We start from the raw sequence: 11,316 nt of genomic DNA, 5'->3' as shown, positions 1-11,316 counted from the left end.
GCATATATGTCCCGCCCGCGGTGCTGGTGGGATCCTCCATGCCGGGATGCCCCGTCCCGATGTGCTCCATCCCGGGATGTCCAGTCCCGGGGAACTCCATCCCGGGATCCCGCGTGTCGCGCTTCCCCATCCCGGCATCGCGGCCATGTGCCCCCAACCGGTTCCAATGGCGGCCCCGTCCGCCTGCTGCGGCCACGCCCACTACCGCAGCCAATGGGCGAACGGGGCGCGCGCCCCGCCCACCCTCGCGCCCCCCGCCCCTATATTAACGGCCATTGCGGCGCCCCCCCAGAGTCGCTTCTCGCCTCCTTCGCCCGGCATCGGTTCCCGCTCGCTCCGCTCCCGGCATGACCGATGCGGCCGTGTCCTTCGCTAAGGATTTCCTTGCCGGCGGGGTGGCGGCCGCCATCTCCAAGACCGCCGTCGCCCCCATCGAGAGGGTCAAGCTACTGCTGCAGGTGAGCGCCGGCGGCCGGGGCCGTCGCACGGTCTCCTCACGGAGAGGGGGGGCGGCCGCGGTGGGCCGGGGGCTCGCGGGGGAGCGGCGCTGACAGCGACATCTCGGCCCCTGCAGGTGCAGCACGCCAGCAAGCAGATCTCCGCCGAGAAGCAGTACAAGGGCATCGTCGACTGCGTGGTTCGCATCCCGCGGGAGCAGGGCATCCTCTCCTTCTGGCGCGGCAACCTGGCCAATGTGATCCGGTACTTCCCCACCCAGGCCCTCAACTTCGCGTTTAAGGATAAGTACAAGGAGATCTTCCTGGGCGGCGTGGACAAGCGAACCCAGTTCTGGCGGTACTTCGCCGGTAACCTGGCATCCGGGGGTGCCGCCGGCGCGACCTCCCTCTGCTTCGTCTATCCCCTTGACTTTGCCCGAACCCGCCTGGCAGCGGATGTGGGTAAAGCCGGGGCCGACCGGGAGTTCAGTGGGCTTGGTGACTGCCTGGTCAAAATCTTCCGCTCAGATGGCATTAGGGGCTTGTACCAGGGCTTCAGTGTCTCTGTCCAGGGCATCATCATCTACAGAGCCGCCTACTTTGGTATCTACGACACCGCGAAGGGTAGGTTGACCAAAACGGCACTGAAAGGGAGATGCTGGGCTGCGACACGCCTGTAATGCAGTTCGATAGTGCTGGTGGCTTACCTGCCGTTCTCATCAAAGCATCTCTCCTGCAGGCATGCTTCCAGACCCAAAGAACACCCACATTGTTGTCAGCTGGATGATTGCACAGACCGTCACTGCTGTCGCAGGTTTGACCTCCTACCCTTTTGATACGGTTCGTCGTCGCATGATGATGCAGTCTGGCCGTAAAGGAGGTAAGTTTCTACCTCACTGTATAAGAGTTATTTGGCATACCTGAATCAATAGCTGGTGGTGGAGCTGAAGTGAAGGGAGAGTGGCTTGGCTTTCATCAGCCTATGTAGATATCTTCATTTCCTGTAAGCAGGGGTGTAGGAGGGGCTGTGGAAGCAGGTGACAGAAAGGGGCATGAATAGGTTGGCTTGTGTAGCACACCTGTAAGGTGGCATGCACAAGTCAGGTATATGTCAGTAGGTAAGAATGGCAGAACTTGCCCAGGTATGTTGCAGAAAAAAAAAAAAAAAAAAAAGTCTCTGGGACAAGAAAAGACAGCTTCCATAGCAGGCACAGCCTGGCCAATTGTGCTTTTAAGTTTGGAAGTGTTGATGTCAAAGTGCTGCCTTCTGCTTGAGCTGGTCCTTCCAGTGTCTCCCAGGAACAATACAGCAGCAGCACCATCTCTCCTGGGCAGTCTTGTCCTCTGATGTGCAAGTATTGGAGAAAGTCAGCCAAGAAATGGGATGCACATTAAGTTGTAAAGCTAGTAAATACACGAGGCTGTTTCTGACCTGGGTGTTGGGGGTCGTGGGCATCCAGTTCCTAAAGCTGTCTGTCTCCTGCAGCTGACATAATGTACACCGGCACTCTTGACTGCTGGCGGAAGATTGCCCGGGATGAGGGCTCCAAGGCCTTTTTCAAAGGTGCATTGTCAAATGTACTCCGAGGAATGGGTGCTGCTTTTGTCTTAGTCCTGTATGATGAAATCAAGAAGTACACATAAGTTGTTTCCTGTTGTGAACTGGAATGTTGTTCTGTGTAGTCTGTGACCCTTCATGGACTTGTTTGAAAACCATCTAGTTACTAAACAGTGGCAGCTGATGTTTGTACAGGTTGGCATGGGGCAGAGGTGACTGCCTGCCCTATTTTTATTAAACTGTTCCTCCTGATGGGATTCATGATGGTTTCTATTTTGGTCACTCCTGGTTAAAGAGTACAGAGAAATAAAAATCTGAAACCAATTTTACTCATCTCATGTTTGTTCTTACAGCAGTTGAAGTATGAGGGGGTTGGGGATCTCAGCAGTTGTAGAGAAGAAGATGAACCATCTCCATCCTGCAAGCCTTGGTACCTGCTAAGTACTGGCATGTAAACACAGTGCAGGCTGCCAAGGAAGCCAGGTAGTGTTTCCTTCAGTGGTGTAGGCTGGAATGGGGACTGGCAGCTCTGAAGGGCTCACCCAGCTGACCTCCCTAAGACTCCACTAACCAGAGATAATGGACTGAGTGTGTGCCATAATCCTGCCTCTGGCCTGTCTGCTCCTTGGAGCTCGTGAAACCTGACTGTGGCTGTACCAAGTGCCTAAACTGTCTGTAAAGCACAGCACTCCCTATGGCACTGAATGCCTGGGAGGCTGAAAGAATGTCTAAGGGAGTGTTTGCTGCTCCCTGGAGGAGCAGAGCCTGGCATCATGTTCTCTGCCATAGAAACTGAGCTACCTACTTGGACATGTAGGTAGCCAGGGGACACAAGTGCAGTTAATTGCTGCTGTTTTGTAGCTTCCCTGGCCAGCCTTGCTCTCACAGAAGGTGCTGTGCTGTGGGGATGCAGGAGCTGAGCAGAGACAGCTTCTGTACCAGCTGTGCTTGCTAGGCAGGGAGGTGCATTCTCAGGCGCATTCCTTACCCCTGGAATTTAAGGTTCAAAATTCCAGGGAAAGAGGAAATCTCCTTTATGCTGCTGGGACAATTTGGGGGAAACTGCAAGATGGAACAATGTTTATGGTGTTGCCTTTACCAGATATCTCCGTAGGTCTGTGAGTCACCCCAGCGAAGCTGCCTGGTTTCTGCCTGGGGAGCTGGAGTGGTGAGTGGGTGCTCTCCTGGTCTTCTGCCCTTCAGATCAGTGAATCTTCTCACTTCTCCCATGCCTTTGGTCCTTTATGGCTGCCCAGGCCTGCTCAAAGCAGTTGATTTCAATCACTGAAACCAATCTCAATCACTGCCCAAGGCAGCTAAAGATCTTGTGTTGCCAAGTGCGAGAATTGGTTTTATTGCTGGAATCTAAGCAAGGCATCCAGGCATGAGAGCCCAGCACCTGCCTGCTGCAGGTGGTGTTGGCTTGCCAGGGTGCCTGTGACTGGGCACATGCCTTCCTGATGGGAGACAGTTGTGTGCCTCACAGTTGAGCCAGCTGTCCTTGCTGATGATTTTCAACTGCCCCTGGTCTGCTGCACTGTGAGGTCCCGTCCACTGCCTGCTGTGGAAATAAAATGTAAAGGTGGGATGTGAAGCAATGCCACAAGCGGTGGGCAGTGCTAGGGGCACAGGCAGCAGCTTGGCAGGGGACTTTGCCATGGGGCAGCTTTACCAGGGAGCCCTTTCCTGTTGTGGAAAGTGCCAGCTTATTAATTCAGGGCTCTCAGCCTCCTGCTGCTAAGCTCACCTGGATTTCAAGGGCTGTTCTGAAATGCTGCTGGTTGCTGAGCATGGGGCATCCATTCCTGTCCTTCCCTCTAGGGGGGATGCACAACCAGGCCATTGGCTCAATAAGGTAAGTGCATAATTTCTTCCTGCACACAGTGGTGGGTGACTGAGGCACTGAGCTAGGCTGTTGTGCCAGGCTGCAGAGGAGCTGAGCAGGGGAATCCCTAAGTCCTTAAGACCTACAGATTGTGCACTGGACTTGGGGTGCGGGGCTGGCACTGAGTGAAATGGGTTTGAGCTACCTGCCCTATTGACTGCTTTGGGGATTCAGGAAACAAGAACGTGTTTCACAGCTGTTTTTAGCTCTGGCAGGTGGGAGATGCAGGGCAGAGCCCACAAGGGGGTTTTCCTGCACTCCACTGTTGGGTAGCACAGGCTAGTACGCCTTCTGGGGTTTTAACCTCCGCCCTCCTGGCAGCTCCTTGGGAGCCGCTTTATCTGGGGATCATGCTGGGGGCTTCAGCTGCTGCTGTTGCCTGCCACAGGAGCACAATGTACAGGGATTAAGGGCTTTGTTCTTGTGGGGAACCTGAGTTGTGAGAAAGGGACTGTCCCAAGAATGGCATGGATGGAGGTGGATTTTCCTTTTAAGTCTGATTCTCCTGTGGGAAGGGGCTGAACATCACACATGTCATGATTTCCTCCAGAGGAGCTGTGTCCAGCCTGGTGTATCAGCTCCTTTGCTGGTGGGAAGAGATGGGTGAAAGCCTGTAATGCCACTTTTGTCTCAGCCCCTCACCCAGCAGCCATAAATCCCAAGCTTAGGAGGTGTTGATGCAGCGCAGCTGCGCAGGGGATCGTGTGACACGCTTGGCAATGGCTGGGGCAGGTGGTGATTGGTGTGGGATGGTTGGAATGGCTCAGTGTCCACCAGCCTGTCCCAACTGGGCTGTGCCTGGCTGTGTGCTGGGTCTTGCAGTAGGGAGTATCCCATCCCAAGGACTTGACTGGTAAAAGACTGGCAGAGTGCCAGCTTGTCCACCCCACTGTCCCCTTCAGCAATCATTGGGTCACTCCAGGCTGTGTCTCTGGGCTTTGGATGGAGCCCTGCCTCTATGTCCTTGTCACTTTTGGCAGGCATTGCCCCAGCATCTTACATGTGCTGCACTGGCAGCATCTGGTGCAGAGGAACAGGGTAAAATCAGTTGTTCCCAGTGGTGATTGTTTCTGCCCCTGCCCAATCATGCAAGGTGGCCTCACCAGCTGCCCAAAGCACATGCATGGTGGGTTGGGCTGTGGGGAGAGAGATAAGCTCATATGCCTGCAGGGACACAGCCCCCATTCTGCACACCTTGGAACCATACCGAGCTGCTAGGGGGTAGTGGTTTGAGAAACAGTGAGACCAGCAAATGCTGAGTCTACTTTGAGTCAGGTTGTGAATAGTGCAGGCAGTTAATGCTGCTCCCAAGCTGATCACTTTGTCATACGCATTGTTATGTGTATTTAGCAATCTGCATTTATCAATGCAACAGTCTAGGAAGTCAGAGCGAGCCATCTGCACATCAGTCAGTGAGCAGAATAGTACAAACATGGAGCACAAGGAGAGCTGAAAGGGCTGCCCAGAAACTTCCCCTCGGGAGCAGGGGAGGACACCATGCTGCTCCCCAGGCACAGCTGGGATTAACAGGGAGGTGGCTGGATTCACTATTACTTGAGTGTTTACACACTGTGTGGAGGTTTTGTACAGGTTATGAGAAACCAGGCAGCATTGTTACATCCAGAGCTGTTCTGACGTGGTAAATCAGACTAGGGTTTTGTGAAGGTGCTTGGAAACTGGTCTGGACTAAGTCATGAAATTACATTAAGGTAAGTCTGGCCATGTATGCCATTACTTTTAGAACAGATTCCCTCCTTCACTTTTATTTCACTTTTTGTGATACCTCTCCATCTGGACAAGTTCTTACATACAATATGGTGCTCAGTTAAACAAATCTATCTCTTACCTGTATCTACTGATTTATAAAAACAAACGTTGACTTTTACAGTGACATGAAATCAGAGTTTCCTTTGGTCTGAACTCTGCTACAGATTGCACGTTTGCTACCAGGGTATGGGAAACCTTGCAGGACAGTTGGTTTATCTATTATAACACGACATTTCATCAATTGTTTGAACTTGGTGACCCTGATTCCTGTTGCTACAGTCACCTAATATATTTTAATTCATTTAGATCTAGAAAGGAAAAACCCAATTTGATTTACACTGTTGTGAACTACCTCCAGTTGAACTAAGAAATATGTAATAATGTATTGGATCAGATTCTCTGTGTAGGAGTTGTTTCAGCCATGGACTGCACAACTAGAGTATATTAAAAGCACCTCAGAAGAAACAAGGTACTCCCCTTTCTGACTGGGTCTATGCGCAAGCCCTGAGCCAAACTAGGCAGATTTCCAAACAAGACAAAACACAGACTGAACATGGACTGGCCTTCCAGAAGCCTGTGCTGTGCTGTCTCAAGGATCCAAGTGGCAGCTAAGGAAGTTGATGGCAGCTGGTAACAGCTACTTTGGACAATTTATGCTGAGCTGGGGCACTCACTAGATTCTCTTTCTGCCTCACCAAACTACAAAGATGGTCTTATCCCCACTTGGCAGCCCCTTCACAGCCCTTCCTCAGTTGAATCCTTTTGTCAATCCCAGCCTTAACCTTGACAACAAATCACACCATCCCCAAGTTAGCTTGTTGGTCTAGTGTCACTTGAAGCAAGATCACACTTCATCCTTGGACAACTGGAGCTTCAGCATCTACCTCCCAGCACTTCTCACAAGGTTCAAAACCTATTTTCAGATGTCAAAGTCTTTTACTCTTGCTCGGGGAAAAAAAAAAGAATTTTTATAGAGCAACCTGCCGTTACCCCAGGCTTGGATCGTTCCCAGAGGAACCCTGAGGCCCTCGCCTGGCCAGACTGTGCTACCACACTGGGAAAGGGATTTGTGCACTCACACACGTCTCCTACCCTTCTCAGGTACCGCACACCACCAAGGGCCTCTGGCCGCAGGCTTCTGGAAATAGGCTTCAGATTAGCAGGTGATGAGCAGGGAACAAGATCAACACTGCGTGAGTTAACGTGAATACCTGCTTACCAGCCTGGCATTAAATTGTCACAGGATCTACAGACCCATCTCTGCTAGCTCTGGGCCAAGTTTACTCCCTCTTTTACTCCTTGTTTTCCCGAGAAAGAAAGGATAAATCCTTAGGTAAATAGATCTGAGTTTTCCCAGTCAGGGTTATAAAGCCAGATGGAAAACCTTTATTGATTACAGGAAGTTTTCCATAATAATTGTGGGACATGGAAGCATCTTGTTCATTGCTTGCATTTTATGATGCATTTACTTGGTAGAGTAAGAACATTTGAGGAGAGGTATTTTAGTTCAAATCTGTAACATGGAATTTAATTCAATCTAGAGCAATGAAGACATGGGCTAAAGAGCACTGTTACTACATCATGCAAGAGGCACAAAGTACTATTACACAAACAAAGTACTTTAAAAACTGGTGTATAGTGTTGTCTATCCAAGTCCTTAGTGGTCAGTACATTCAAATCAATTTTTCCTTCACATTTCACAACTCCAAATATTGAAACTATTTTGCCCAATGGGCTAGTTCAGATGTGCAGTTGTTTTCTTAAATGGCCACTGGCTGTATCAGTAACTTCCAACCATGTATTTGAACTCATTAGTAGTTTTTACTTACAGTAGTTTAAAACAGGCTTGGATTTTATATTCTTGTATGTGTCCATTATGACAGTGTAATTCTGTGCAACTGCAGCCTTGTGATGTTCAGCAGGTGCTGAGACTACAGTGCTGCAGCCCAGTCTGTGCTGACTGCCTCTGGCAGGTCAGGGTGAGCAGCAGCTACATGCCCAAGCCATGCATTCCAGTCATTCCAGACTGTGTTGGAGCAGCATGGTTCAGGCCGCTGCACCTTTTGGACACATAAAAAATAACAAAATGAACAACAGGTATAGAGCTTACTTTTATAAGGATTTCTTTGTTGTACAGTTACCCATCGTTCTAATGTATTCAAGGAAACACATTTGAAAACTACAAAATAAAAGGACAGGAATCTGAAGGTGAACTTGGGAAGGCACCCAGCAAAGATTTTCTTGAAAGCAAATATTCTGCCTGGAACAGCCTGCTCATAACACCGGGTCTGTAGAAAACTGCAGTTTGAACAAAGTCTCCAGTGCCACTGGAGTTAAAACTGATACCCAGAGTATCACTTATACAGAGGCATAGAGAGAGGTTCTCATCCTCCAAGCTGGCTGCAGCACAGTGCAACTCTTGAACATTGTCTGTTACTTCTGCTTTGTTGACAGAACTGTGATAGCTCCTGGTCGTTTTCTCCTGTCTCCAAATACCCAGAAGATACACAGCATTTCATTTGAACTGGTTATCAATCAGGGTTCCCTTCATCTTGGCTTTCTTGGCTTCCAACTCAGCCTGAATAGAAAAATTAAGGCAAAATTAAATGTCTGGATAATTTTCCCTTCAGTGCTCCAATTAAGTTTGTTTTTCTTGTCTGACCAATGCAAACTTTTCAGTCCCAAAACCAGGAGCAAGAGTAGCTCAAGTGCTTTGCCAACATACAAAACAAGGACCATCTTAAAAATTGTAAAAAGTCCAAGACCAACTGCCCAATTTCATACTTTCTATCCTCAGGTGGAAGCTGCACATTTCCTCCCCCTTTCCATCTACTACCCTCCTGTCACAGGAGGTAAGATCAGTTGTGATGTTCTTGCCATTTATTCTTCGCGTGTCCCTTGCAGTAGCAGCTGAGCTACTTGCTGTGCCCTGATGCCTCATGGCCATGACCTGCTCTGGCAAGCAGGCATGAGAGCACAGGCTGGCAAAGCCATGGCCTGATTACTCCTTCCCTTGTTACTCTTCCAACAGGTCAAAGAAAGCCTCCCTGCAAACACTCTGGTGGCTGCTTTTCAGTTAGCGCTCCACACAATGGCATGCAATTTTAAGTTCAGGGGGACTAGAAGAATATGTCTATAAAACCTGTAAAGGAAATCTCATCTTCACAAAGCTGCAAGATGCCTGTGACTATACCAGAACCCCTCTATACTTGCAGTCTGATCTGCAAGATAGCTTTTGTGTACAAAGCCAACACATCTCAGAGCTTTGTGTTCAGCACCAAACTCACCAACTCTTGTAGCCTTTTCTTGCTCATGCCTTTACGTTCCAGCTGTTTCTCAATCACTTTTGCATTCTGTGCATATGAGTCTGCAATCTCCCTCTGAAATACACACATCACTTTGTATCAGCAAACCCCAGAATAACATCTCGTCCAAACAGTGAGACCAATGCTGGCTCTGCTCAGCTCAGATGTGGCTGTGACTAAGGGCATCCAAAACTCACCGCTTCAATCTCCTCCTCCTCTTCATCAATCGTGGAGACTGTGACAGAACTGAACTTGCCCATATCTTTGGTCCGTTTGGTCATCATCACCTGGGTGAAAAACAAGAATATTTTGTTAAAACTTGGCAGTAGTTGTGCTAGTAGGGATTGCTTTCTCCTTCCAAAGCTTTTAAGGCTGCTTATGCAAGCCATCAAGATTACCTGAACTCTGTGGGCGGCAAAGGGGAGTTATGCTCAATGATTTCTGGGCTTAGAGGTATTATTACCAGAAAAAAGCTCACTGGTATACAGCAGATGAGCCAGACTTTGAGAATCACTGTGCAGACTACCAACCTGATGTACTTTCTGTCAACTGAGCCTAAGTATCAGGCACAAACTAGATTTTTAGAGTTTATTTTGCTCTCCATTAGTGCAAGGACTCCAAACTGCAGTGACCTCTGTCCAGGAAAACTTAAAGGAGACATGGACAAGACACCAAACTGAGTTACTGTTCAGAGGTCCATTCCTTTTTCTTTTCTCTCCCCTCTGCCGTCACCATTAAGTTATTTTATACACAACAGCTTTAGAAAAGCAAAGATAACCCTCTCCTCTAAAGTCAATCACCTTTTTAGGAGGCTCCTGTTTCTGAGTATATATGTTTGTTTTCCCAAAACCCTGGCCAAATTTGACCACAGCACCATCAACAATGAACGTCACAGGAGCATTCTTCTGTTGGTGTTGATAAAAGAGCAGCAGTCCACACCTGGAAACAGAAATATGCATAGCTGAGAGGAAACCCAAATTCTGGATTCCTATGGTTTCCTCATAAAAAGATTCTAAAAGTCACTCAAAAGACTAAAAAATGTCATTTACTTGCCACACTTCTTCCTGAACTGCCGCTCTATTCCTTCGGGCCTGGGGGACAGAGGCAGCGCTTGAGCAGAGCACATGGACACGGGGTCTCCGTGCCTGGCTGGCGGCTCCCAGCTGGGCGGGGAGGGCAGCCCCTTCCCCGGGCCTGGGGCTAGAGGGACGGGGGATACAGAGGCCGGGCCCACCTGCGCAGGAAGACGCTCTCCTCCTCCTCGGCGTTGCAGAACTTATGGGCGTGCTTGGCCGCGTCCATCACACGGGCGCGGTCCCGCGGCCGCATCGGCAGCTTCTCCAGCTGGCAATCTGCGGGGAGCGGCGAGGCCGGGCTGGCGGCGGGGCCGGGAGGGGCACCCGCGCCGGGAACCCGGAATCCGCACCCTCCCTCCGCATCGCGCATCTCGAACCCGCACCTACACCCCGCCGCCGCCTTCCCGGCCCCTCTGCGCCGCCGGGCCGCGGCCTGCCCCTCCCCGGGCCGCCGCCTGCCCCTGCCCCCGGCTCACCGAGCACCAGCACCATCTGCCCGCACAGGCAGTAGTAGACGTGCAGCGGCTTCTCTCCATCGTCGTACTCCTCGCGGTCGCGGGTGTCGGAGCACACGACGGACCGCGACACCACCTTGGGCATGGCGGCGGCGGCGGCGGCGGCGGCGGGCTCCGAGCCGCCTGGCCCGGCCCCCCGCGCCCGGCCCCGCCCGCCGGGGCGGCTCCGGGGGAGCGCAGAGCCCGGCGGCTCCCGGCTCTCCTGTGCCTCAAAGGGCCGGACACTGGGCAAGGCTCTTCTTGAGAAGCGCCCAGAGCTCACATGGTTCTTACTGCTGGTACAGCGGGAAAGGTCCGGAACGGCAGGTTCGCGGTGCGGCCGTTATAGCAATGTTTACTTTCTTCCACTGGGTTTTCTCCCGTGTCTTTCTTCAGCCGCCTCCCCGCACAGCTGGATTATATGAAATTACAAGTGAGCATAAACCCGAGAAACAGAGCCCAGCCAGCCTGCCTTATATGACCGTGGAGAAATTCTTTATTTCCAAAAGCTGTTAAAGAAACGTAGAAAATAGCGCTTTTCGCCCTTGGAAAACACTCTCTGGGAAAGCAGAAAACGCAGTGTAGCAGGTTGTGCTGGTTTTGACAGCGATGGAGTTAGTTTTCTTCACACTAGCTGGTATGAGGCTAGGTTTGGATTTGTGCTGGAAGCAGTGCTGGTAACTCAGAGATGTTTTTGTTACTGCTGAGCAGGGTTTACCCTGAGCCAAGGCCTTCTCTGCTCCTCATCCCATCCCAGCAGCGAGAGGTGCACAAGGAGCTGGGAGGGGACACAG

The 11,316-nt window shown here is 50.8% G+C and overlaps 2 protein-coding genes and 1 long non-coding RNA gene across 3 annotated transcripts; 2 read left to right on the top strand and 1 right to left on the bottom strand.

Annotated features, from left to right (window-relative positions):
* The first annotated feature begins 305 nt into the window (after positions 1–305).
* SLC25A5 (solute carrier family 25 member 5) lies at positions 306–2,306 on the top strand. The gene is made up of 4 exons (XM_066182443.1): positions 306–458; positions 575–1,061; positions 1,177–1,317; positions 1,924–2,306. Exons 1-4 carry the CDS (start codon positions 348–350, stop codon positions 2,079–2,081), a joined length of 897 nt encoding a protein of 298 aa, XP_066038540.1. The 5' UTR covers positions 306–347; the 3' UTR covers positions 2,082–2,306.
* Positions 2,307–3,753: 1,447 nt separating this feature from the next.
* LOC136288623 (uncharacterized) lies at positions 3,754–8,940 on the top strand. The gene is made up of 3 exons (XR_010720539.1): positions 3,754–3,850; positions 8,445–8,499; positions 8,679–8,940. It is a non-coding gene; the product is annotated as an uncharacterized lncRNA (long non-coding RNA).
* On the bottom strand, positions 7,748–10,665 carry STEEP1 (STING1 ER exit protein 1). The gene is made up of 7 exons (XM_066182027.1): positions 10,505–10,665; positions 10,187–10,304; positions 10,002–10,043; positions 9,753–9,891; positions 9,150–9,239; positions 8,935–9,027; positions 7,748–8,225 (listed from the first exon to the last, which is right to left on the bottom strand). The coding sequence occupies exons 1-7, from the start codon at positions 10,626–10,628 to the stop codon at positions 8,163–8,165; spliced, it is 669 nt and encodes a 222-aa protein (XP_066038124.1). The 5' UTR covers positions 10,629–10,665; the 3' UTR covers positions 7,748–8,162.
* Positions 10,666–11,316: the final 651 nt, after the last annotated feature.

This window comes from Chamaea fasciata, unplaced genomic scaffold, assembly GCF_029207755.1.
Source record: "Chamaea fasciata isolate MVZ Bird 193981 ecotype frontalis unplaced genomic scaffold, bChaFas1.0.hap1 SCAF_4, whole genome shotgun sequence".
NCBI classification, from domain to species: Eukaryota; Metazoa; Chordata; class Aves; order Passeriformes; family Sylviidae; genus Chamaea; species Chamaea fasciata.
This window is presented reverse-complemented; position numbering and strand designations above follow the sequence as displayed.

Bases quoted from the DNA above. Each gene is read 5' to 3' on its own strand.
- SLC25A5 (XM_066182443.1), top strand. From the start codon at position 348: ATGACCGATGCGGCCGTGTCCTTCGCTAAGGATTTCCTTGCCGGCGGG. The intron at 1,062-1,176 runs GTAGGTTGACCA...TCTCTCCTGCAG, and splicing joins TATCTACGACACCGCGAAGG to GCATGCTTCCAGACCCAAAG. The intron at 1,318-1,923 runs GTAAGTTTCTAC...TGTCTCCTGCAG, and splicing joins GCAGTCTGGCCGTAAAGGAG to CTGACATAATGTACACCGGC.
- STEEP1 (XM_066182027.1), bottom strand. From the start codon at position 10,628: ATGCCCAAGGTGGTGTCGCGGTCCGTCGTGTGCTCCGACACCCGCGAC. The intron at 10,044-10,186 runs GTGGGCCCGGCC...TCTGTCCCCCAG, and splicing joins GAGAGCGTCTTCCTGCGCAG to GCCCGAAGGAATAGAGCGGC. The intron at 9,028-9,149 runs GTGAGTTTTGGA...TGTGTATTTCAG, and splicing joins AGGAGGAGGAGATTGAAGCG to AGGGAGATTGCAGACTCATA.